The 24486-nt window shown below is 67.0% G+C and overlaps 3 protein-coding genes across 6 annotated transcripts; 1 reads left to right on the forward strand and 2 right to left on the reverse strand.

Moving 5' to 3' along the window:
* Positions 1 to 620: 620 nt before the first annotated feature.
* On the reverse strand, positions 621 to 4635 carry NEMP1 (nuclear envelope integral membrane protein 1). The gene is made up of 9 exons (XM_063359255.1): positions 4314 to 4635; positions 3345 to 3466; positions 3039 to 3249; positions 2648 to 2720; positions 2391 to 2484; positions 2069 to 2183; positions 1599 to 1824; positions 1091 to 1264; positions 621 to 821 (listed from the first exon to the last, which is right to left on the reverse strand). Exons 1-9 carry the CDS (start codon positions 4399 to 4401, stop codon positions 635 to 637), a joined length of 1290 nt encoding a protein of 429 aa, XP_063215325.1. The 5' UTR covers positions 4402 to 4635; the 3' UTR covers positions 621 to 634.
* Positions 4636 to 6419: 1784 nt separating this feature from the next.
* Positions 6420 to 10302, forward strand: NAB2 (NGFI-A binding protein 2). Its single transcript, XM_063359066.1, has 7 exons — positions 6420 to 6621; positions 7167 to 7971; positions 8201 to 8334; positions 8833 to 8884; positions 9143 to 9275; positions 9364 to 9564; positions 9686 to 10302. The coding sequence occupies exons 2-7, from the start codon at positions 7174 to 7176 to the stop codon at positions 9778 to 9780; spliced, it is 1413 nt and encodes a 470-aa protein (XP_063215136.1). The 5' UTR covers positions 6420 to 6621; positions 7167 to 7173; the 3' UTR covers positions 9781 to 10302.
* A 422-nt stretch (positions 10303 to 10724) lies between these two features.
* Positions 10725 to 23929, reverse strand: STAT6 (signal transducer and activator of transcription 6). 4 transcript variants are annotated; one of them, XM_063359096.1, is made up of 24 exons: positions 23797 to 23913; positions 20369 to 20622; positions 19755 to 19867; positions 19406 to 19536; positions 18224 to 18362; positions 16332 to 16415; positions 16128 to 16245; positions 15917 to 15978; positions 15587 to 15735; positions 15295 to 15426; positions 14995 to 15183; positions 14827 to 14914; positions 14540 to 14662; positions 14281 to 14373; positions 13872 to 14078; positions 13697 to 13791; positions 13461 to 13597; positions 13194 to 13340; positions 12901 to 12970; positions 12452 to 12577; positions 12237 to 12341; positions 12046 to 12126; positions 11645 to 11791; positions 10727 to 11573 (listed from the first exon to the last, which is right to left on the reverse strand). In XM_063359096.1, exons 3-24 carry the CDS (start codon positions 19815 to 19817, stop codon positions 11378 to 11380), a joined length of 2682 nt encoding a protein of 893 aa, XP_063215166.1. In that variant the 5' UTR covers positions 19818 to 19867; positions 20369 to 20622; positions 23797 to 23913; the 3' UTR covers positions 10727 to 11377. The 4 variants fall into 4 exon arrangements, with proteins under 4 accessions (XP_063215165.1, XP_063215166.1, XP_063215169.1 ...); XM_063359095.1 differs by lacking the exons at positions 20369 to 20622; positions 23797 to 23913 and having other exon boundaries at positions 10725 to 11573; positions 11648 to 11791; positions 19755 to 20238; XM_063359099.1 differs by lacking the exons at positions 19755 to 19867; positions 23797 to 23913 and having other exon boundaries at positions 20369 to 20498.
* Positions 23930 to 24486: the final 557 nt, after the last annotated feature.

Here is a 24486-nt window from a genome sequence, read left to right on the forward strand (position 1 = left end):
GGAGGAGCAGGCAGATGCTGAGCATGCAGGTACCATTAGGACAAGTCCAAAGTTCCTCTTGTGCACATCACCCTCACAGGCACCTGCACACAAGGACAGACCTTTTGCTCCATCCCCACCCTGGCAGGCAGAGACGCTCCCAGCACGGCCAGGGTGCTCGCAGAAGCCAGATGAGCACCCAGGCCTGGGAAGGAGGTCACTGCCCCTACAATTCATGCACTGTGAGCTCACAAACACACGCAGCAAAAGCCAGGATGGCTCCAGTCCACATTCAGCTGGGACCAGTGTCCCACATCTTGTCATCAGCGCAGAGCTCGCCTGCCCTGCAGTCCCCAGCTGGGACCAGCTCCCTGCATCTCCCCTGCCAACACCTTGGGGGCTGCTGACAAAAGCCTTCATGCTTCAGCCTGGCAGGAGCTGCCTGGGGAAGATGAGGGTGTCAGCCCTCCTTGTCCTCCCACCAGGCTCTGCTGCAGAGCTCACAGCTGCCCAGCTCGGGGTGGGATCAGGGGTGCTGGCAACAGACATGCCAGCTCCCCCCGGCAAACGGGGCTTTGTGCTCCACAGGCATCAGGGCAGCGGAGAAGCAGCAGTGGTTCTGCCCCTCGCCCCCTTGGGTCTGGGGCAGCTGTCCTCAATCAGCATCCAGGTAATTGTGGGTCAGGGAGTAATTCGCATGATTCCTCTCAAAGGAGTCATCTTCATCCTCCTCCTCAAAGAGCTGGTCCTCAAAGAAGATGCCGCCCAGGCCGTACTCCCGCTCGTGGACAGAGACCTCGTCGGGGGTGACATGACTGGCACCACCCACAAAGTCAGCAAACCTGTGAGGAAGCCGCAAAGCAGCGTGTTGTGCGCGCATCCCTGGCGGCCCCCTGCAAGGCCCTGGAACCCAAGCAGACGGGGTTTCAGTGCCGGGACCGGGCATTATCTGTCCTTCCCCTGTGGCACGCCTTGCTTCTACACACCACAGACCTTCTGTGCCGCCATATCCCTATCTCTAAAACCAGAGGTGACAGCACAGAGCGACCCCAGGCTTTTAGAAGCACATGGATACAGTCAGCCACCCGAGCACACAGTCAGGGGACATTACCTCTTGGGAGACTGAATGCGGGAGACCGCAGTCCAGGCAGAGAAATCCGGGCTTCTGCAGTAGTTTCGAAGCTCCTCGAGGGCCTTGCGCGTCTCCACCTCACCTTGGACCCGATACTCCTCCTCCGTCAGCAGGCGAGGGGGGCTCGGCCCGAGCCTGGCACTCCGCATTCTCCTGCCGGCGGAGCAGCACCAGTTACTGCCCGTCCAGCCGGGGCAGGATGCCTGGTGCACACCCAGCTCCCAGGGCAGCAGTGGAAGGAACAAAGCATGTCCCTCCAGCCTCTGCTTCTCGCTCCCGAGGGAGGGTCCCAGCCACAAGGAGGAGCAGGGCACTCTCCTGCACCAACCCCAAGGAAAAAGGGACACAACACCCCCATTATACCCATCCCAGCCCCAAACCCCACCAAAAATGCCCCAGTTATATGACACAGACTCCATCTAGCAGCTCATCCAGGCCCAACAACGGCTGGGAACAAGGAGCAAGCCGTGGTGCTTGCAGTCCTCACCTGTAGGCAGTGAAGGCCCACTGCACAGGGTAGTCCAGGTTCTTGGTGCAGATGGCCATGACCACGAAGGCCAAGGCAACGGGATGGATCTGGATGCCTGAGTACATCAGCAACAAGCCCAGAAGCTGCAGGGCCCAGGAGAGGAGGTTGATGCTGCGCTCGTTCTCCAGTGGGCCGTATCTGTAGCACACACCGAAGCTCAGGAAGCCAACGAGCAGCAGGTAACCTGGGGGAGAGCAGAGGGATCAGGCAGGCATGAATCGGCAGCTCAGCCTGGCTGACAGGAGCCAGCTGAGCAGCATCTGTCAGGGCAGTTAAACCTGACACTGGAGCCGGCCTCAGGAGCACAAGGGCAGCATCTGCAGCACTGAGGGAGTCAGGAAGCGTCAGCATTTTCCACCAGCACGTTGCAGCTCCAGTAGGAGACACACAGACTGGTGAACTGGCAAGTCCAAAGGGCTCACACCTACCTAGAAGGTACTGCCAGTAGGACTTGCAGATCTCCCGTAGGTTCTTGAAGATCAGCTGAAGCAGGTACAGGGAAAAGGACCAGCCTCCTACCAGCAGGAAGTAAACAGGACTTTTCTAGGAGAGGAGACGGGAGACTCAAGACAGGCAGTGGGCAGTGATGGGTACCTCCCCACAGCTGCCAAGCCTTGCTCCACGCAAAGCCAGATCCACAACCCAGCACCACAAGGCCACGTACTCCAGCACTCCCACCAGAACAACTGTACGGGTGTAGAAAGGGCTAATACTATGAGGTCTCTCGCCCCCAGGCAGCCTGACACTCACCTTGGGCATGACCTTGGACATCATGTAGACAAGGATGAGCAGCGAGGCCAACAAGCCAAAACTAATCCCGGCTGAGTAGTAGAAGAGTTGGCTCCTGCAGAGATCACACACACACACACAAGGTGTTTTACAGCTCATGGATGCCTGTGCACAAACACACCTGCTGGGAGCAACCCCCTGAGAGCCTGCAGAGCCCCCCAGCACTGCCCACCCAACCCACCTCGTCCCCAGCTCACGAGAATAAGGAGGTGACCCACCTGCTCAGCATGTCTCCACAGAAGAACAACAACAGGCCCAGGAAGAAAACCAGGAACAGCTTAGGGTCAAAGCCTGGAATGAGAGCAGCGAGTCCAGGTTGAGAGGAACCCTGGCACGGTGCCCTCCAGCCTGCCGTGTGGTCACAAAGGCAGGGAAGGGACAGTGTCCCAGGTGAACCTCCAACAAGTGCCCTAAGTTCTCCCACTTTATATCCCATGGATGAAGACTCGCTTCTTTTCGCGGGCCCATTTTCCTTCCCAAGGAAGGAACCAGCACTGCTGGCCCTCAAACTGTGAGCTCGTCCGGCCACATCCTCTTGCCCCCATGAGTGTGCCAGCGCAGCCAGACCCAATTCCCACCCCAGCAGCCCCCGCCACAAAGGAGCCGTACGGCGGAAAAGGACAACGCAGTATGTGGTGCCGGCCTCCAACAGCTCGACCTTCAGGCAGGTTTTGTTGCTGTAGAGATCAACATCGATGCTGGTGTCATTCAGCTTCTCCTTCAGAAAGGAGAAAACAACATTCCACATGTTGAACTTCTCCAGCTCCTCCTCGCTGTCCACCTGGGTGACTCGGATCATCCGGCTGCTGTTGACCCGGATCTGCACAGGGGAAGGGAAGCAAACGGGGACATGGCCACAGCTGCCGGAGGGACTAGGCCCAGCCAGACCCAGGAGAACATGCCTTCTCCTCTCACCTGCGTCCTGGTCCATATATCGTGCCATTGCGGGACGCGCGTGTTGGTGTAACAGAAGTGGTGAGGAGTTTCAAGATGGTACACATGGCCCTCGTAGAGCGGGAGAACCGACTCCCTGGCACCTGCGCAACCCAGAGCAGAGGGATTCAGCAATGCTGACCAAACACAAGGCCCCTGTTCCTGTCTGCTTCACACACCGAGACATGGGTCCACTTTCCCTCCCTGGAGCCCCCCACTTAAGCACACTCTGGGTGGATAAACACAAGTGTCCTGCCTCTATTTTCCTCGGAGTTTGCTGTCTGGTTCTTTTCTGGGATAATGTTGCTCCTGGGACCATCAGGAGCAGCACAACCTCATCCCCTGTTCCCCGTTCCAGCTTCACTCCTTGTCCCCGTATCAGGGAAAACTAAATTCTCGAGTGCCTCCTGCACAAACTCCCCTCCAAGGCAAAGGAGGCTCCCAAACCCCGGAGGGCCCAGCCGCACCGGCAGACCCGGACAGCAGGATGCCGAAAGCCCAGTCCCCCCAGCACTCTCGGCCACAGCGCCGGCCGAGGCCCCGAGAGCGCTCTGTGAAGGGGTGCCGTGTGCGGTCGGGGCTCCGTAGGCCGCGGGGTGGGAGGGGGACTGAGCTCTGTGCGGGGGCTGCTGGCAAAGAAACATCACGACCGGGCGACGAGCAGGGGGCTGTGCGGGGCAGGAGGTCCCCGGCGGGCAGAGGGCAGCTCCCCCGCCGCCACCTCCTGCTCCCTGTGGTACAGACGGAGCTCGCCCTGCCCGGAGGCGGCCGCCCGTGCGGGAGGAGCCCGAACCCCATCGGACGAAGGCGGCCCCAGGCCCAGCCGCTGTCCCGCTCCTAGGGCCGCGGGGGCGGCTCCGCTCGGGGCCTTGGGCCGACCGGGACCGGGACCCCCCAGCACATGACACCGCTGCCCCGCTCCCCACACGATGACGTCGCCGCCCCACGCACCTGCGCCCCCGAACAGCAGCAGCGGCGGCGGCAGGAGCAGCAGCACCAGCGGCGGCAGGAGCCACCGCCGCACCGGAGCCGGTTTCATCCCTCCCGCCGCGGCCGCACTACCGACTTCCGCTTCCGCCGCGCGCCAGGTAACGGCCGCTGAGGAGCAAGCAGCAGCCAACGAGAGCGGGGGATTCTCGTGGCGTCATTGCCGAGCGACGGCTGAGCCGACCTATCGGAAGGCCGCTGCAGCCTCGCTCGCGCCCCCCCTGGCCCTCCGCGCTGACTGACAGGGCCTAGGCCTGTCAGCGCAGTCCAAGTAGGAAGCAGTCATGGTCCCGCCCTCGGTTACCACAGTGACCAATCCAGAGGCACGCCCAGCCCGTCGCAACTGCAAACCCCGCTTTAGTAAACCCTGCGGGGCGCTGACAGGTACGCCCCTCAGCCTATCAGAGCACAGGCTCGGCTCGCCACGCCCTCCCGCCCCCGCTCGAATCCCGCTTGATGGACAAGGCCCTCCTCCTATCAGGAAGCGGCCCCGCGGTCTTTGTGGGAGGGGGACACGCGTGGGGGGTAACGTGGGTCTTGCCTCCTCCCTTGCCACCGACCCGGGGCTCGGCCGGGCCGCGGGCGTAGGCCCGGGACAAGGTGCCTTTCTCCGGCCGCGGGGCCTGCCTGGGCCCAGGCGGGCCCCGGTGGGGAGCGGGGCCGCCGGGGGCGTACCGCGGGGCTGGGGCGACCCCCGGCAGCGGGGGGGGTCCTGCACCCCACGGGCGGCTCGGCGGGGTCGGGGGGCTCCGTATCGGCCCCGGTGCGGGCTGCGCCCCTTCCCCCACCCCGTGGGGCGCCAGGATGCCGTGTCCGCGGCCGCCCGTGGGCGGGGAGCGGGCGGCCCCCCCCGCCTCCTCCCCCCCGGGGCCGTGGGCGGTGGAGCCGGGAAGCGGCGGGGCCGTGGGCGGAGGATGTGCGTCAGTCGGGGGCAGCGCCGGGCCTGGGAACGGCCCCGCCGCGCCGGACGCCCAGTCGCGGGGGGAGCGTGGGAGGGGGGCGGCCGGGGACGGCGGGGCTGGGACAGGACCCCCCTGTTGGGGACTGTGGCCGTTGCGGTGTGTGTGGGGGAGATCCCGCTGCCCCCCACCAGGGTCGGGGACGCGGCTGGGCCCCGCTGCGGCCCCCCCCCCCCCCTCCACCGGGCAGGATGGCGCGGGGGCGGCTGGACCCCTGCCAGGCGCCCCGCCGCGGCAGCCGCGGTATAAATAGCGCCGAGCCACGTAGGACCGGAGACGGGGTGGGGGCCGTGACCCTCCCGGGGGTGCTGCGGGCGGGGGGCTTCAGCGTGTCCCCCCCGCCCGAGAAACCTCCCTCGGTTCCCCGTCTGGCCGTTATGGGGCCAGGCCAGCGCCGTGGGTTGTGTTCGCTCAAACCTATCGATGGCCGCCTGTGTCTGCCGGTGACCGGCGGGCTGAGACACAGAGTGCCAGCCCTCCGCAGGGGGCTCTGTCACCCTGGCACCGGGGAGGGTCGGGGGGGGGGCGCGGGAGAACGCCGGGGTAACGGGGGAAGCAGCAGCACCGCCGTGCCGGGTTGCTGCGGGAACCGGGGATGCTGCAAACGCAGCCTCCGCTCGCTGCCGCCCCGCGACCCCGTCGAGATGGGGGCGGCGGTGAAGGTCCCCACAGCCTCGAGGGAACGCGAGGATCCCGCAGGGACGGACCGGGGCACCGGGTCCAGCGAGCAGGTCTAGCTCGGGACCACCCGACCCGTGTCCCCTCCGCCCGGCGCCGGCGGGCCCGCCTTCCCCCCTCGGCCCCCCGGTGCCTCACGTGTCGGCCCCAGTCCCCCGCCCGGAACACCGGCCCCGCTCCCCCGCAGAGGCTGCCCGGGACCACCCGTGCCGCCGTGCAGGGCGCCGGTTCTCCGATTCCGCCCCCCCCCCCCGCGCTCCCGGTGCCGCTGCGCCTCCCGCCCGGGGGGCCCGGGTGCCGCCGCCCCCGCCGCTGCCCCCCCGCCGCGGCCGCCCGCGCTGCGCTCGGCGGGGGCGGCAGCCGCGGGATCCGCCCCCGGGGCCTCCCACGCCGCGGCGCAGCCGGGGCCGCTGCTATTTCACGGTACCGCCCGTGGGGGCGGTGCGCAGAAGCGGCGCGGAGCGGCGGAGCGAGCGAGCGCGCCCGGCCCGGCCGCGGGACCCCCGAGCCCCGGCACCCTCCGGACGCCCGGCGAGCCCCCTCCCCGGAGCCCCCTCCTCCGGAGCCCCTCCGCCGGGGCTCACGGCGGCCGTGCACGGGGTGGGCGGAGCGGCCGGAGGCGGCTCCAGCCGGCGGTGAGCGATCGGGGGGCGGCGGGAGGGGACGGGGGTCAGCGGGGGGATCGCGGCGGGGCGGGGTGCAGAGCTTGATGGGTCCGGGGCGCCGACCAGGGCGGGGGAGCCCGGGGGCGTGGGGACCCAGCGGGACCGTGGCACCGAAGCATCACTGGCCCTGCGCCGTCGGGGATGGGGGGGGCTGGGGCAGCCCCGGGCGCGTGTCCGGCCCCACGCGGGGGTTCTGGGGGGCGGGGGGCTGCGGGGGGGTGGGCACGGCCAGGGAGGGGAGGGGGGAAGGGAAGGGGTCCCCACTCGTGTCCCCACTCGTGTCCATGCCATGTCCGGAGGAGCTGTGACTGTGGGGTCTGTCCCAGCCCAGGCAGCGTGGCAGCGCCTGGGCGCCCCGAGGGGTTCGGGGACCCTGAGATGCCCCACGTTGCCCCGACTCCCCCGGGGTGCTCCCCCCTCACCCCCGTAACCCCAGGTGCTCGGGCCAAAGGGTGGGGAGGGGGCTTCTGCTGTGTGTCTGTCTGTCCCCTGTGGTGATGCTGTCCATCCCGCAGGCTCGCCATGGCGCTGCCCCGCACGCTGGGGGAGCTGCAGCTGTACCGGGTGCTGCAGCGCGCCAACCTGCTGGGCTACTACGAGACCTTCATCCAGCAAGGGGGGGACGACGTGCAGCAGCTCTGCGAGGCAGGCGAGGAAGAGTTCCTGGAGATCATGGCGCTGGTGGGCATGGCCACCAAGCCCCTGCACGTCCGCCGCCTCCAGAAGGCCCTGCGCGAGTGGGCCTCCAACCCTGGGCTCTTCAGCCAGCCCGTCTCGGCTGTGCCTGTCAGCAGCATCCCCCTCTTCAAGCTCTCCGAGGCCGGCGGGCGCAAGGCTCTCAGCAACGGGCACGCCAGCCCCAGCGAGGCCGGGGGCAAGGGGGGCGGCAATGCTGGGACGCCCCCTGCCCGCAGCCCCACAGAGCCGGGGGAGAAGCTGTCGCCGTCGGCGGCCCCACCATGGCCAGGGAGGAGCACCCCCGAGTCGGAGGGCGGTGGGGATGAGGAGCCGGGGGGTCCCCCCTTCTCCCCGGGTGGGAGCAGTGGCGAGCAGCCGGCAGGCACGGAGACACTGGAGCCAGAGCTGGCACGGACGGTGGCAGAGAGTGTGGAGCGGCTGCTGCAGAGCTGCCCCCGGGGCGGTGAGGCCGAGCTGCGGGCGCTGATGAAGCTCAACAAGAAGTTGGCCAAGGCCGTGGGGCACATCTTCCAGCTGGAGGATGGCGACCGGCACAAGGAAGAGGAGATCCGCCGGCACAGCGCGATCTACGGCCGCGGCGAGGCCCGGCGCCGCGAGGGCAAGCAGCTCACCCTGCATGAGGTGCGCGGTGCGGTCCGTGCTTGAAGGTCCTGGGGATGTGCTGGGGCTGGGGGGGCTCTGGAGGTGGAGGAGGGGACGGGCTCTGGCCTGGGGAGGAGGTTGGGGTGGGGGCCGGGGGCCGCTCCCACCCAGGTGGCATATGCCCGCCTGGAGCAGCCGCTGCTGTTGCTATGGGGCCCGGTGGGCGCTGCCATCCCTGTCCCCGTTCACGCATCCTCTCTGCACCCAGCTCATCATCAACGAGGCGGCCGCCCAGTTCTGCCTGCGGGACAACTCGCTGCTGCTGCGGCGTGTCGAGCTCTTCTCGCTCTCACGTCAGGTTGCACGGGAGAGCACCTACCTGTCCTCGCTCAAGGTCACCAGGTGAGCCCTGACCTGGCAAATCCCCTCCTCACTGGCCCAGGGAGGAGGGCTGGCTGTCATCCCCTTGATCCACAGCACAACCCAGTGCTGCTGGATGGGGATGGGACTCAAGTTCCCCTTTCCCTCACGTGGGCTGTTTTCTGCCTGCCCTTGGAGTTGTGGGAGGTGGAGGTGGTTGGGGAGGATGCCGGGCACAGGGGCGGAATCCCCATCCCTTGCCCCCTTCCTCCAAGCCCCTGCCCACTGGGTGCCGTGGCCTGGCTGCCTGTTCCCTTTGCTCTCCAGCTGCTCCCCCTTTTTGCCACCCCCGGCTCCATCTGTGCCAGAGCCCCAATCTGCACCGTCCCGCGGCACCGCCCTGCCCGGGCGGCCGCCCACGCCGGCTGCTGCGGCTGGCGCTGCCCGTGGCATGGCAGGAGGCCGGGCGTCATGCCTGCTGCGGGGCCTCTGCGTGGCCGCCCCCGCGCCTGACGCAGACCCATTTTCCCCCCTGCACAGGGCACATCCCGAGGAGAGTGGAGCCACCGCGGCCAAGCGGCTCAAGCAGGAGGTGGGTGTGCGCCCGTGGGTGTGGGGGTGTGCACACCATGGGTGTGGGGGGTGCAGGTGAGCACACCTGTGAGTGTGGGCGGGACGCCACAGCGTGCCTGGGGCTGCCCATGCCGGCTCGGGCAGGCAACGAGGGGCTCCGGGGCGGTGACCACGGAGCTGGCACAGCTGTGGGCATCGTGGGGCGGGTGGTGCAGAGCCCCCCAGCAGGGTGGGATCCATGGAGGGTGCCCTGCACTTACCCGCGCGTTCCCGGCAGGCGGGGGAGCAGAGTCGCCCTGAGCTGCTGCCGCTGCCAGTGGGGCCGGAGCCTCCTGGGGCCGCGTTCCGAGTCAGCCTGGAGGAGGACACGGGCAGCCTCTCCGGGGAGAGCCTCGACGGCCACTTGCAAGGTGGGTGGGGGCCCCTTCCCTTCCTGGGGTGCCTGTGGGCAGGTGGTGGCTGCACCCCTTGCACTGACTCTCACCTTTCTCTCCGTAGCGGCAGGGGCCTGCCCGCGGCTGACGCCGCCACCTGGCATGGCCCCCGACATGCCCCTCGGCCTCCCCCCGCACGGGCTGTGGAGCCGCCACATCCTCCAGCAGACACTGATGGATGAGGGGCTGCGCCTGGCCCGGCTGGTTTCGCACGAGCGTGTGGGGCGGCTCAGCCCCTGCCTGCCGGGGAAGCCCCCAGGACCAGGTGAGCCCCCACAGGGCTGGAAAGGGGGGTCACCATGGGCAGGGGGGGGTGCAGACGGCACGTCTGCCTTCTCCCTACAGAAGCGGTGCCCTGACGCCATCTACCCCCCCTCTTCCCACAGAGTTCGAGGACGGGCTGGCAGATCGGGGTGCCCCGGCCCCCCCGGAGCCTCCCCGTGGCACCATCAAGGTGGAGCAGGAGACCAGCCGGCAGTGAGGCCCCCCGCAGCCCCCCACCACCATTAACAAAGCAATAATGTGCTGGGGGACGGGTGCCGGCGGCGCAGCGGCGGTGCTCTGGGCACGGGGAGCGGGCGAGTGCTTGGCCACAGCCCCCCCCAAGGGCCCCGTCCCCTCTCGCACCCACGCTCTGGTTACCTCAGCCGCGGCGGGATGCGCCTCCCCGCAGCAGCAATACCCTCCTCCCTGGGGAGCCCTCGATGGACTCAAGCCCGCTGTACAGACCCCCCCCCCCCGCCCGCACTGGGCTGCCCGGCCCCCCCCCGTCGGCTCCCCCCTCGTGCTGACCCCCCCGGGCCGCTTCGGCCAAGCGAGCCGTGTCCCCCACCACCGCGCAGGGACAGGCGCTTCGCCGCCGGCACACGAGCCGCCCGCAGCACCGCGTGCTCCCGCGTCAGCGCTGCCACCCACGCCGGGCACGCGGTGCCAGTGCTCAGCCCCGCGCACGCCCCCGCAGCACCCACGCCGCAGCCGCCAGCCCCCCCCCGCAGCACACACGTGCGAGCGCACCGTGCGCCCGCACCGCGACACCCCCTCCCCCCCCCCCGCCCCGCAGCACCGCGTCGCCCACGCGCAGCGTTTCGGCTGTAAATACACCCCCCCCCCCCCCGCAGCAACTGCAGCTCGGCACCAGCGACGGTGCACCCCCCGCCCCCCCCCGCACCTGCTCTGCCATTAGCTGCGTGCGCTGCCATGCATGGTCCCTGTGCCGTGGGGTGTCACACGCACGCACCCCCCCCCTCCCAGCACGAAGCAGGCGCCGTTTGACGGGCACTGGGGCGGTGCTGCCCCCCCAGCCCCTCGGGGTCCCTCCTGCCCCCCCATTTCTGCCAGCCGTGCCCAGCCCTGGGGCCCCCCACCCCCTTAGGACTGTGTGGTGTCTTTTTAGAGCATTAGCGACTCTTCCTTTGTAACGTGTACAGTAGATTATTTATTTTGTTATTTTGGAATAAAACTTTATTTTATGGCTTATCTTCCTGCCCCCATGCCCCCCCCCGGCTCCCTGTCCCTGCTGGGGCCCTGCTCCAGGCTGGGGGGGGAGCTCACAAACCCCAAAGCAAGCGCCAGCTGCGGGTGTGAGGGGTCCGTGTCCCCCTGGACCAGAGCACGGGGTCCCTGCATATCCCCCCCCCGGGCAGGGGGGGCCTGTCACACACTGGGCTGGCACGTCCGCCCCAGTGTGTTTCCCGCTGCTGCCTCCCGCCCCCGCAGCTGACTCATCCCAGCCCCCACAGGGCCGAGCCCGGTGGCGTGGGCTGGGGGCACCGCGCTTGGCTGCGGGAACCCCCCCGCAGGTCGGGGCCCCTGCGCCCCCACACCCCCTGCCTCCCGGGAGCGCGGACCCCAGCAGCAGCGTGGGCGGGCAGCATCTCCGTGCTCCAAAGTGCAGCGTATACACACGGGGGAGGGGGGTAGAGTGTTACCCAAAGTGCTACCCCCCCCCGGAAAATTCCCCCCTCCCCTGCCAGAGTTTCCACCCCAGCACAAGCCGTATCAAGTCCAGGAACACAGACAAGGCTGGGGGGGGCAGCGGAGCACAGTCCAACGTCCCCCCCAGCAACCCCGCAGCCTCCTCATGCGTGCCCTGGCCGGACGCTGTCATCCCACCGCGACTCCCCGACTCCCCAGCAAGAGGCGTTGGGGCTGGGGTACCCGCTGTGCTGCAGGGGGGGTGTGAAGGGGGGGCACAGCGCAGGGCCCTCCATGGGCATCTCCTGCAGTAACTGGTCGAAGTTGGAGCTGGGTGGCAGGTCCAGGCTGGGCGGCATCCTAGGGAGAGAGGTGGCAGGGTGACCCCGGGCAGCCCCCCCAGGCCCCCCTGCTGACCCCCCCATGCTTACCACCTTGGGGAGCTCTGCAGCGGCGGCTCCACCATCGGTGTGAAGGGGGCCAGCTCGGCCATCTCCTCGTCCTGTGGCTCTGGTGAGGGGCCCGCCGACAGCAGCTGCGAGGCCTCCCCCGCGATGTACTGGTTGGGCATGAAGGGCCTGTGGGGCAAAGAACGAGGGGGGCTGAGGTAAGGCCATGGGATATCTCCCTGCCCCCAGGGTGCTTCCCCACAAGGCACAGGGTGGGGAAGTGCTTGGTGGGTCTCCTTGTAGGGAGCACCAGTAGCGCAGAGCACTGGGAGCACAGGTCAGCTGGGGAAGGTCCCTGCAGCTCTGCCCATCCTGGGGCCACGGCACGGTGGGAAGGGGGGGCAAAGCAGGGTGCCCCTCTCTGGCCACGTGCCAGGTCTTACAAGGGGTTCCTGAAGGCAAGGTCTTGGCAGCAGGGCAGCGCGTGGTCCATGGCCAGGGATGGCGAGAGCATCGGTGACGTGCTGTGGAGAGGAGCAGGAGGGCTTAGAGGTGGGGGAAACACCACCCAACCGCGCCTGGGGGTGGTGAGGGGCCCATCCTGTCCCCCACCCTGAACCAGCACTGTTCCTACCTAGGGAAGGAGGACCCGAGGTTGTTGGAGACCATCATGTCGATGCTGCTCTCACCTGTGGGGTAGCCCGTGGGAACAGGCTGGGGGCAGAAGGGAGCAGGGGGGCTGCAAGCGCAGACACAGAGGGTTTAGCATCCAAGAGTGTTCTCCACTAGAGCCCCCTCCCACGGCGGAGCAGGTCTGGAGCACAGCCAGATACAGAGCCGGGCACTCACCAGATGGGGCTGAGCACCGACTGCAGGCTCTCAGGGCGCAGCTCGGGCTGCAGCATGGGCAGGCTGAACATCTGAGCCTGGGGGCCCTCGGGGGGGGCCCCTGTGGTGCTCTGGGGCTGCTGGTCCCTGCAAAAGCACATTGTCCCCATCAGCACAGGCAGGACTCGCGCGCTGCAAGGTCCAGCCTCTAAAGAAGCACATGTGCATGTCGGCACTTGCTTGCGGAGAGGGTGGTGCGCTCGCAGACACGCTCCACTGCGGCTCGGGATACCCACGGGGGATTCCTCGCACACAAGCACATCCTCATTTTGCCCGGTCAGAAATCCCCCCACCCAGCAGCGATGTGCAGGCCGTCCCGGTGAAGTCTGTGCAAGCCCTGGCCCAGCGCAGCTTGGCATCGCAGAGGGCAAACACCTCCGGCATGGCCACGGCCTCGCATGCACACCCACCTTTCGCTTTCCACTGTCATCTTGATGGCGGTGGAGACGTAGCCCCGGCCGTCCTTACCCGTCTGCTCTTCTGCTCAGAGAGGAGAAGCATCCATGAACCACCACCCCAGCACAGGGCCGTGCCGTGCCAGCCCTCTTTGCCAGCACTGGCCACCCCTGCAAGCTCTGGGGCCAGCAGTACCTGGGTGGGACCCAAACTGCTCTTCCCTCCCAAACCCCCCCGCTCCTCCCTGCGGCATCACTGGGGAGGCAGATGTGAAGCCCAGGGCCCGCCTCTGCTCCCACCCACTCACTGTTGTAGTGACTCCCGAACGCTTGGTCCTTGGGGATGTTCGGGTAGAGGTTGCGGAGCTGCCCCAGGTCCCGGATGCGGTCGCCGAGGGAGCGGATGGAGAGGTCCTTGGCAGAGAAGGGCTGGATGTTCTCCACCTGGCTGGAGCCTGAGGGGAGACACAGCAACAGGGCTCCGTCGCCTCGTCCCCGTAACGCCTGACGTCCCCAGGCCATGAAGACACCTCCCCTTCGCAGCACTGAGAGCGGCCGCTGTCCCCCCGTCTCACCGTCCTTGCCCCGGATGACATGAGCAATAGTGACACCCCCGATCTCCGAGTCGCTGAAGCGGAGCAGGAAGGTCCCGTCAGGCTCCGTGCTCAGGAGTTTGCAGACGTACTGCTTGCTGATGAAGCCAATGATGAGCCTAGAGGGATGGACAGATGGGAGAGCGGGCCAGTGCCTGGGTGGAGGGCCAGGACCAGGACTCCCCAGGTACGGCCCTACTTGGCCTCTGGGCACCCACCTGTCTGACCAGTAACTTTTGAGGCATCTCTTGGTGAGGTCAAGGACTCCATCAAACCACTGCCAGAAGGTGAATCCCCGACCGGGCAGGATCTCCTGGGGCAGAGAGAGAGAGAGTGTGAGGCTCCCCAGGGCCATGCCGGCCCCTGCCCACCCTGGCCATCTCTCCCAGTAACCTTGTTGAACTGGGCCCAGGAGACACTGCGGCTCTGGAAGTCCTCGAGGCTGGCACTGTGGTCATTGAAGATCTTCTGGGCCAGGAAGAAGTAATGCTCCTTGAGAAGCCCCTTGGTGGTCTGCACCTCCGCCTTGAACTTCAGGTTCAGCGTATCACACATCTTCTCCCAGGGCACCCGCTCGGCCACCACGAAGGGCACCCGGTCCTGTGGCAGGGCAGGGCAGACAGCATCAGGACAGTGGCTCACCCGCTGCCCTGTCCCAGCCCACCCCATCCCACCCGTGCTCTGGGGTTCCTGCTCCAGCCTGCCATCCAGCTGTCCCCATCCCAGAGCCGGACCCAGTCTTGGCATCCCAGCAGCTCCTTTCCCTGCCCTGTGGCCCTTCTCTCCGGCTCACGGCACTCACGATCTCAGAGAAGGCGTTATCCCACAGCACGGTTGCTTTGGCGTTATTGTCCTGGTTCCCATGGACGATGACCACGATGGGGAGAGACAGCACCTGGGGGCAGAGAGTGGCCCTCCCTCAGCCCCGAGGCCACCCCGAGTGAGGTGGGGCTGGCTGTCCCAGCCTGAAAGGGGGCTCTGCACCGGGAGAGGGCCCAGGTGTCCCGTCGGGGGGATGCTCAGCGCTGCCAAACCCTGTCCCGCGGGAGAGGGGCCGGTACCTGGAGGTGGACGGAGAGGTTGCTGGGGGTCAGGGCCACAGTGGTGCTGAACAGGACGGCACACTTCTCCTCTGTCACCGACTCAGACCCCTTCCGCTCACAGCGCTTGATCTTCTTCAGCAGCTATGGAGGGGAGAGCCGAGCATCACCCCTGGGCAAGCACCGGCCTTGGGACCCCCCAGCCCTCCCATCCCCCGGACAGCCCTGCCTTGAGGCCTCCCAGTGCCCCAGTGAAGCCCCCAGCCCATCCCACAGCCCCTGTACAGCCCCTTGTCAGTGGTGCTCACCACGTTCTTGAAGTTGGCGCAGCAGGTCCCATTGGTGGGGTTGGTCTCCAGGGCCACTACGTTATGCATGATCTCCCCTGTGCTCTCGCTGGGCAGAGGCGGGGGGGTGAGGGCTGGCGCGGTGGCGTGGCCGCCTCCTCGCCCCCACGCTGCCCAGCCGCCGCTCACCTGAGGGTGTTGCTGTAGGCGCTGAGCGCCAGCTCCCGCGCCTGCTTCTCTGTCACCATGTCGGCCCGCACCATGTAGGGCTTCGCCGACGCCTTCAGCAGCTGGGGGCCCAGCAGGAATCGGATGCTCGCCTGGAACTTGGTCTGGGTCTTCAGCACCTGCGGGGGCTGCTTCTCCACCAGGAAGGAGCTGGGGGACAAGGGGAGACAATGGTGCCCAGCACAACACTGCCGCCAGTGCCACCACCAATCTCCGCAGACCCACCTTGCCCCTCTGCCACCACGGCCCCCCCGCCGTTACCTCTTGACCAGGCTGGATAACACCTCGTTGAACCGCTCCAGGAGCCGGGGCAGCAGCTCAGCCCCCAGCTCCGCGCTCGCCGCCATCACCTGCTGGTGCAGCTGGAAGTAAACCTCGACCAGGCTCTCACACCTGCCAGGGGAACCATGGGGAAAGGAACACCCCCAGCCAAAGCAGAGTCGGACCATCACTCTCCCAGAGCCCCTGGGACCACGGGCTCCTTGCTCCCAGGGGGGCGAAGGGGGCAGGAGTGATGCTCTTGGCCCCCCTTCTCTGACCTGTGCCACCTCACCTCTTCTGCAGCGGAGCAAGGTTCTCCTCAAAGAGGGCCCCGTTCCCCGCCAGCTGCTGCTGCCTCTTCCAGATTTGGATCCTCTTCAGTACCTGCTGTTTGGCCAATTCCAGCTCTTTCACGGCCTCCAGGATCAGGGTGGGCAGCTCCTGAGGGGGGGCAGCACCAGCCATGGGGCTCTGCATTGCACCATTCCCTCCCCTGGCAGCAACCTGCGGCCCCACACCATCCCCTCCAGGGCAGCAAAACCCTTGGCCCCGCGCTTCCTCCCTGCCCCTGTGCTTGGACTGCACCTTCCCCCCGCTCCTGGTGCCCCAGGCCCCTACTCACACTCTCCGCGGGTTTCGCTTCAAGCTTCAGCTGTGGGTCCCGCACATTCAGCTGCAGAGAGGCTGCGGAGGAAGAATGGGGGTGGTCCCATTAGCACCAGGAGCCGGCATCTGCACTGCACTGCCCAGCACCTCAGGGGGGGCATGCTGCCTGCGCTGCGCCCCACGGCAGACCCAAGCAGAGCAGGACCCATCCTGCCCCAGCCCCTCACCTGCGGAGCCGTCCCGCAGCGCCTGGATCTCGCGGATGCGGTGCTGCAGCCGCTGCAGCCCCAGGCCAAACTTGAGCTCCTCCTGGCGCCGGTGGAAGCTGAGGGGCAGGTGATGGTCCTGGGGCAGAGCAGAGGGGGGTGAGTGGGGTCCAGAGCCAGCCCCGCGCCTCGGGGAGCCCCGGCAGTGGGGCAGGGACCACGCACCCTCTTGAGCACGGCGGCCTTCTCGCCCTCCAGGATGGCTTTCAGGACAGCCACCAGCCGTAGCGGGTCCCGCCGGTAGGCGCTCTGCAGGGGAGCCAAGCCCAGGGTGTTACCGGGGCAGCACACGCGCACCCCGACCCCCCCACCCCACCCATGCATTTCAGGCTCCCTTCCCACAACGAACGGTGCTAAGTCAGACTCTGGGGTTTCATGATCTGAAACGTGGGACAGACCACAACTCTCTGCTGTTCTGACGGAGCTGATTTCCAGCTTTAAAACCACTTTAAACTGTGCATAATAAAAATACAAATCAACTTCAATTTAAAAAAAAAATAAAAATCAAACCAAAGCAAATTCTCTGTTGCTGCAAGCATCTCCTCGAGACTTGACAGCCTGACACCTGGTGAAGATTCTCCCAGCTGCCCTGGGCTGGGTGGATCAACACTTTACACTGAAAACAGGGCGAGGAATTTCCCTGTTGGCTCCAGCTCCCTGCGCCCCATGCCAGCTCCTCCGGCCTTCGCGCATTTCCCAATTTAGCTACTTCCCAAAACAGCAGTGGAGCGTAGCAGCGAAGTGCCGGACACGTGCTCTGTGGCTTCCCGTCGGGAGGCAGCTCCGTGACCGACCCCCCGTATCTGCCCCATGTCCCGACGCCACACTGGCAGCGCGGGGCCGGCACCGGGGCTCTGCTGGGGCAAACCCCAGGGTTCGGGGGGAAAAAAGGCCCAAGGGCTGGTCTCCCACCAGCCAGTTTTCCCACCCCTCTCCCCAGCCACTCCCCATCTTGTGGGGGAGAACCCAGCTCCCGGCGCTTCCCCTCCCCTCTGGGAAGTGGCAGGAGCTTGGGAGAAACAAGGGGTGGCTGTTTCGGGATGAGGGACAGTGGGAGGAGGGAACATGGGAGAGTGGCTTTTCTTGAGCACTTTAAATAAGAACACCTAAGCTGAAACATCTGTGCATTTTCCTACAACTTCAAAAAAGCAAGCAACAGCCTTGTTTTGGAAAGTTACCCTGTTACCCAGAAGTTATGACTAAAGCTGACCCCTTCCCAAATGTTGTATATTAAAAATGTCTGTTACCAAAAAAGCTTTCGGCTTTCAACCCGAACGGGGCTCTGGGAGTGAGCACCACTCAGCCCTTACACTAAGAGCTTCACTGGCAGGAGAGAGAGTAGAGGGGTTAAATCTGCAATCACAGAGGGTAGAAGAGAGACAGAGAGAAATTCAAACAGACCTCGATAAAGAGAAACAGCCCAGAAAAAGAAACCCAGCACGCACACGCAGACACGGCAGGAGGAAACGCAGCACAACACACGGCACGGAGGAAGGAGAAATCAAACACTCGAGCAGAAAATGGGGAACATCTGGCGAGGCGGCTGCCTGGGTGCTGGGGGCGAGTGGAGCCGTGGCCATGAGGGGCCAATGCTCTCGGGAGGCTCCCCACGGGGTGAGGGTCTGGCACGGGGCCCAGGAGGACGCGGCCATGGGGGGTGGCCCCCCGGGCACTGAAGGGGCTGCAGAACCACCACAGGGAGGGAAAGGTGGGAAGCCTGGCAGGTGGGGCAGGGAAGGGAGCTGAGGGGAACCGTGATTGTGGCTGTGACAGTCCGAGTACTGCAGCGAGCTGGGGGTCAGCCCCGGGATGCAAACAAACCCCCTCCGTCCCACTGAAGCACCCCAAAAACCCCAGACGCTGAGTCTGCACAAGTTGCTCAAGACCACGCTGGCCTTGAAATGTGTTGAGGGGGGACGGGCCCGTGGCATCGGCCCCTTCGAGCAGTGCTTGAACCAGCAAATCTGAACCATAAAATAATCAAATCTTCCTCAGCAGCCCGCTGCAATCCCAGTGTGACGCAGCCCCGAGGGTCCCCACACCCGGCCCCTGCGCACCTCGATGCCACTGATTTGCTGGAGGATCTGGCACTGCTGCCCGTTGCTGCCGGCCGCGCTGCGGAGCTTCTCCAGCATGGCCGAGAGCAACCCGCTGGCCACGCTGGTGCAGAAGGTGTCCGAGCCATTGATGAACTCCCTGGAGAGGGGAAAGGATTGGAGGGCACAATTCCTGCACCCTCCCTTGCACAACCCCGAACCCCACGCTCACTTTGGGGAGGAAGGGGACGTCCTGGTGCACTACCCGGGGTGGCTGGTTTTCTAGGGGAAATGTACTGCATGAACAACGATGAACTGCGCTCTGAGTGAGATGAGGTGGCTGCCCGGAGATGTGACCTCCTGCAACCTCTCCCACACGTACACCCAGCTGCTGCCCGCCTGCCTCCACCATGCCTCATCCCTGCAGTGGGACCCCCACTGCTGCGCCTCAGCCCGTGCTGCATGCCATGGGTCCCAGAGCCACATGCCAGGGACCAGCCCCGTCACCACTGCCACAACGCAGCGTCGTGCACTGCTTCTCTGGCCTGAGAGCCTTGGCACCCGGCACGGACGCAGCCCCACGAGGCAGGAGTTCGTGCCGGGGGGGCTTTTCTGCCTGTCTGCATCCAAACCGTGCAAAGGAGAAGCTCCTTGGAAAGGCTGGGTGAGCCCATGATGGGAATAATCAGTCATTGCTGTTGCTATTTCGTAGGCACAAAAAGGGGAATCTGGCCAGGCTGCGCTCGCGGTTGCTGCCACTGCAACCGGACCCCAGTCCGGACCCCACGGGCACTGACAGACCCAGATGGCTGCACCCTCTGCCCACGGATCCAGGGGCTCCATCCGCATCCAGTTCAGGGTCCTCAGGCCTTTCCCAGGCTGCGCTGCCGACGTGCCTGGCCCTGGCCCTGCCTGCAGCCCCGTCTCCTGGATGGGCCCCTTGGACCAACGCTGTGGTCCTGCCTTTTGCTCCTGACCAGACGTCCCACGCAGACCCCAGCCTCCTCACCCACCTCACCTGGGGCCATGGACGGGGCCCGTCACCAGCACCCGCCTCCGCCCACACGTTCAGGCCTGACGGTCGGGTGCTGCCCAGGCTGGGCCCCCCGGGGCAGCCGGCCCCAGACGCTGCCTGGTCCGGTCCCGGGTGCGTGGGGAGCTGCGCTGGGGCAGGGCAGAGCATGCAGGTGCCAGGGGACTCACCAGGGCTGGCTCTCCAGCCAGTCGCCCAGGAGACAGCGCAGACTGCGGGGAAACTCCGTGAAGAGGCCGCTGAACTCCTCCGGCGGCATGTGGGAGACGATGCTCCAGAGGGACATCTTGGGAACAGTCACCTGTGGAGGAACAGGAGATGGGACGTGAGCAGAGCTGCAGTGCCCAGAGCCCCCAGCCCTCTGCCCAGCTCCGTTGGCACCAATGGCTCCTCCAGGAGGGCGAGAGCTGCCTCCTGTCCCACTGCTGCCTGAACCTGCTGCTCAGGAGGAGGAGCAGGAAGCCTGATCCAGGATCAGCCTCTTGGGCAATCCTGGGCAGGCAGGCAGCCCACTCGTGCCTCAGTTTCCTGCATCTGCAGGGAATCGCTGCGCCTCCTGCCGTGGGTGACGCACAAGGACATGCGGCGGGATGGCAAGCACTGACGGTCTTGGTGCAGGAGAGACAGGAGAGCTGCCGGGAGCAGGAAGAGCGTGAGACCTCAGAGCTTGGGGGGACTGCTCTGCTGACAGGGACCCAGTGAGGCGTCCAGCTGCTTCCCAAAACCTCCCCAGCCGCCCCCCGAGGAAGGTGCCTGCTTGGGCATCCCACAGCCTGAAATGGTGGGCTCCAAAGCTCATGGAAAGCAAGAGGAGGACTGGAACGAAGTGCTAGACCAGAAACTCCACAGGGGAGGCCTGGGCTGGGGTGTCATGGCCCAGCCCGGACCACAGGTTCCCCAAAACCCCCCAAACTGGGTGCTGCAACCCCGACAGTCTGTCCCCCACCCTGGCCCCCAGCAGTGTCTGCTCTGTCCTGCCCACACCATGCCTATTCCCGACAGTGCACTCCCTTCCTCCCCACTGCCTGCCATGCTCGCCCCCTCCAGCCCCCACCAGCAGCCTGCTCCCCTCTGGGACCCCTCGGGGCCCAGCAGGTGAGGGAACGGGTCACTGCCATCCGGCCCAGACGCACCTCGCTGCTGGTTCCCCCGGACCGGGCTGGGGAAGAGCCCGGAGCCTGCGGCGGGGCAGCTCGCCGCCCAGACGTGGGGCCAGGGCGCCGCGGGACCCCAGCCAGCCCAGCCGCCCAGGCCTGGCTTCCCGTCCCCAAAAGCAAACAGCCGAGCAGGGCGTCGCGTCACGTGTCCTCGCGGGCAGCGCGTTCCCCGCGGGTCTTGGCCGCGCTGCAAGAGCCAAGGCGCAGGGCGGAGGTGGAGCTGCCAGAGGCTTTGAGAAACCATGCAAGGGGAAGGAAGCCAGCGTCACTAGGGCAACATTGCAGAGAGCGCAAAACAACCGCTGCGCCCGTCCCGTCGGCAGCGCACCCAGGGCCACAGCAGCCATGCAGCCCCCGGGGTGCTCTGCTTCCCGCGGGAGCCGGGAGACTCGGCAGGACCCAGCAACCCTGACAGAGCTCTGCGTGCTGCCCCACAGAGGAACCGCAGCGGACGGAGGCCTGACCCCAGGGCACGCCAAGCCTGGCGCTTCCAGGAAGACATTTGCTTTCGACTCTGCTTGGCTGGCCAGAGCAAACAGATCCCGATGATTTACTGCAGTGCGCAGCCTGAGAGCTGAGTTTACTCTGGAGAGGTCAATGCACGGAGGGAAAGGCGCCCAGCGACAGCCGGGAACACTGCCCAGCTCTCCCCACGGCCCTAGTGAGATGAGAGCTGCCGGCATGCAGGGAACCAAGACAGGAGAGAAAAACAGCCTCTCATTTTGTGATCGTCAAGATGTAAACCCCATCCTCCTCCCCCCATTAAAACCTGTATTTCTGCTTAGCCCTGGGAGGCAGCCACTGGCTGGTAAGCGGCAACCTTGAACGTAAGCCGGGCATGCCTGAATTTGCTAAGAGTCTGCGGGAGATGCTGTGCTCCTCCTCCCCGGCTCCCAGCCAGCCCAGGGGACAACAGCTTGGAGGGGAGAACAGGCCTGTCCCCTCCCAGCATCAGTCACAGCAGCTCCTTCAGCCCAGCCATGCCCTGTTTCCTTCCCGTCCTAATTTCCATGTTTTCCTCCTCTGCTCCTTCTGCAGAAGAGCCTTCCCCTGCCAAGACCCAGCTCCTCTAACAATACCCCTGGACAGGGCTGCGCTGCACAGAGGTTTCCGTGTGTCCAGCCCCAGCTTCCTTCCCTGTTGCTGCACCAGGCCACGTAAAGTTTGCTCCTTCACACCCCCTGCAGCATCGGGGAGAGGGAAACTGGGCAACAGGTGGGGACAGAGACCTTGTTGGCGACAGAGCTGCTCCTCCTGTGGGGACCCTCGCCCCTGGGCAGCCTGGCAGAAGCAGCCGCTGCAGCTTCCAGCCCCGCAGCTCGGTGGTGCCGGGGCAGGCACAGCTCCCAGCTCCACAGCACCCAGCGCAATGCACCTACACCCACCGCGGACTCACCCGCTGTGGATGCGCCCCAAATCTCCCACTGGCCCAGCTGCCATGGGGTTCCTTCTCCCTTGGAGGCAGCCCAGGGTGGAGGCTCCCATGGCAGCGAGCACTGCGCTTCCCCCACCGAGCGGGGGTCCAGAGCTGCCACCGTGGTCCCAGGCACAGGGGATGGCAGCAGGGAGGCAAGACCCGGCCGGGGTTGAAGCCTGGAACAGCAATGGGGCCCCCAGGGCAGGGCTGGGAGCTGTTACCCAGGGAAACCCCACGGCTTCGAGGCACCTCCGGCTCAATGGCGGGGCAGGATACGGCACCCAGCGAGGGGAGCAGCCACCCGGGTATGCCCCGCGCCCCCCTGCCCGTGCCCCCTCGGTGACGTTGCTTTCACTTCCTCCTCCACCCGAGGGGCCGCTTCGCCTCCTCGGTGGGCCCAGGGATCCCCAGGGTGGGAGGTCAGGCAGGAGGAGCCCAGGCGCAGGAGGGCCTCGCTGAGGACCCCCGCGCTCCCTGCTGGGCTTTCTGCTTACTCATGGGGCAATGGGAAACCGAGTCCACATCCCAGAAGTGAAAGCTGCCGTACATCTCATGGCTGTTACTCATTAACCACCAGCACTTCCTGGCATCAGACCGCAGCCCCCCACCCTCCCGGCCACCTCTCCCCCTTGTGCCTGGGGGACCAGGACCATGAGACACCCCCCCTCCTGGCTGGCTCCCCTCTCCCCCCCCCCCAACCCCCAGTTTTCCAACCCACTGCCAGGGGCTGGTGGGGAAGGAGCTGGGCCAGCAGCTGGAAGCAGGGATGTCCCCCTGCCCTCTGCACCCTCCTGGTCCTCCTGGGTGCCGCGCAGAGATTCCCCGGGGCTTTCTCAGGGAAAGATGCTCAGAGATTTTCCAGTGCTTGATGCTCAGGACACCTGGGCTCTGCTCTAGCTCTGGCCCCGCAGGGACGCAGCCCGTGACACCTCCCTGCCTCTCGACATGCCTCAGTTTCCCCGGGGTGCTGGGAAGGCCACTGCTGCTGGTGCTCTCCGGCTGAGGCCAAGGCAAGGGCACAGGACCACCATCCCAGTCGGTGGGACTCTGGTGACAGTGCTGCAGGGAGGACACCATGAAGCCCGCACGGTGGCAGGGGCTGGCCACAATCGGCTGCTCTCTGGCAGTGAAAGCTTTTCTGGTTCAGAGGAAGAGGAGCAGGGCCTTCCCCAGCTGGCCCAGCCCCGGCATGACTCACGGCACGGCGAGCCCAGGCTGGATCCAGCCCCAGCTCCCACCCGAGGAGCTCGCTGCTGTGGGGTCCCATCTGTGCGGACCAGGGGGTCTGGTGCTCTCCACCACAGCCCCCGCCGGGCGCTTTCGCTTCGTCCCACACATCCCTCGCCCCGGGACAGCGGGGTGCCATGGGCTGCGTCCACATGGGCACTCAGCAGCTGGGCACTTTTGGACTTTGGGCTTGGCAGCCCTGCCGAGCACCGGCCGGGCACGGGCCAGGCTGTGCCCCTGTGGCCACGGGCAGCCTCGACGCCCACCGGCCTGCGGCCCCCGCAGCTGCCCGGGGTCCAGCGCGGTCACCCTGCAGCCCCTCGCCCCGCAGCCCTGGTGCCCACCCATCCCGAAGCGCCCCGGCCAGGGCCGGGCAGCCGCTCCGCTCCCCTGCGGACCTGCAGGGAGGTGTCCACCGGGCAGCCCCCGCCCCGGCGGCAGCACCGCCCCACGGGCACCGGGGAATCCACCCGGCCACCGGCACGGCCGCAGCCCCGGACCCCTCAGCCCCGCTGTCACCGCGGCCCCCCCGGCCCGGCCATCGGGGGCCCTCCCGCGCCCCCTCCCGCAGCGTCCAGGCCGGGGGAGCCACGAGCCCGCCCCGGGGGGCTGCCGCGGCCGCCACTTCGCGGGGCCCCGGGCCCGCCCGCCCCGGCCGCGGGGCCCGGCCCGAGCCCCGGGAGGTGCCCGACGGCGGAAGGGCCCCCGCTCCGGGAGCCGCCCTGACCCCGCGCCCCCGCCCCGCCCGCCGCGCCGTTACCTGGCGGGAGCCGCCGCTGGCGGGGGGCGGCCGGGCTGGGCCGGGCCGCGCGGCCCCTCACTCCATGGCGGCGGCGGGCGCGGCCGGTCCGGTCCCGCGGCTGCCCCGCTCCGGCGGAAAGCGCCGAGCGCCAGGAAGGGGGAGGAGACGCGCGGGCGGCGGGTGCGCGCGGGGGGGCACCAGCGCCGGACCGGCCGCGGCGGCACCCGGGACCCGCAGGGTCCCCAGCCCCACGGCGATACCCGCCCCGTGTCCCTGCTCGTGCCCCCCTGCCTGCCCCATATCAGCCCCCATCCACCCGCTACACCCCCGCATTTTCCCCCCGCACCTGCCCTATATCTGGCACCCACCCACGGAGCTGCGTCTGCCCCGGATCAGCCCCCACCGCTGCCTCGCGGCCGGGTTCCGCGGCTTCGCTGCTCTTTCGAGCCCGCCGCTCGGCCCCGGCGCAGCCATGGGGATGCTCCCGGGCCGGGGCAGCCCCCGCCGTACCCACCCGTGTCCGTGCCGTGGCTCCTTGTCGAGGAGCATGTGCCGGGCACCCCAATACCCGCGGAGGGAGCCGGGACGATGGTCTCGGTCCCGGACTGCGCCCCCCCACCCCCGCTCTCGCCGGTGCTGGCCCGGCCTGAGGACGTGAACGGGGTCCGGGGAAGGGGGTGCTCATGGCGTTGGGGTGCTCGCTGCACC

Source organism: Chroicocephalus ridibundus, chromosome 24, assembly GCF_963924245.1.
Source record: "Chroicocephalus ridibundus chromosome 24, bChrRid1.1, whole genome shotgun sequence".
Classification (NCBI taxonomy): domain Eukaryota; kingdom Metazoa; phylum Chordata; class Aves; order Charadriiformes; family Laridae; genus Chroicocephalus; species Chroicocephalus ridibundus.

What these genes read in the sequence shown, in the direction of transcription:
- NEMP1 (XM_063359255.1), bottom strand. Translation starts at nt 4,401, where the DNA reads ATGAAACCGGCTCCGGTGCGGCGGTGGCTCCTGCCGCCGCTGGTGCTG. An exon ending in GCTGCTGTTCGGGGGCGCAG is followed by an intron (nt 3,467 to 4,313) that starts GTGCGTGGGGCG and finishes TGGGTTGCGCAG; the next exon opens with GTGCCAGGGAGTCGGTTCTC. An exon ending in CGCATTCAGTCTCCCAAGAG is followed by an intron (nt 822 to 1,090) that starts GTAATGTCCCCT and finishes GCTTCCTCACAG; the next exon opens with GTTTGCTGACTTTGTGGGTG.
- NAB2 (XM_063359066.1), top strand. Translation starts at nt 7,174, where the DNA reads ATGGCGCTGCCCCGCACGCTGGGGGAGCTGCAGCTGTACCGGGTGCTG. An exon ending in AGCAGCTCACCCTGCATGAG is followed by an intron (nt 7,972 to 8,200) that starts GTGCGCGGTGCG and finishes CTCTGCACCCAG; the next exon opens with CTCATCATCAACGAGGCGGC. An exon ending in CCTCGACGGCCACTTGCAAG is followed by an intron (nt 9,276 to 9,363) that starts GTGGGTGGGGGC and finishes TTCTCTCCGTAG; the next exon opens with CGGCAGGGGCCTGCCCGCGG.
- STAT6 (XM_063359096.1), bottom strand. Translation starts at nt 19,817, where the DNA reads ATGTCCTTGTGCGTCACCCACGGCAGGAGGCGCAGCGATTCCCTGCAG. An exon ending in GCGCCAACTTCAAGAACGTG is followed by an intron (nt 14,663 to 14,826) that starts GTGAGCACCACT and finishes TCCCCTCCATAG; the next exon opens with CTGCTGAAGAAGATCAAGCG. An exon ending in CTTGCCTTCAGGAACCCCTT is followed by an intron (nt 11,792 to 12,045) that starts GTAAGACCTGGC and finishes TTTGCCCCACAG; the next exon opens with GCCCTTCATGCCCAACCAGT.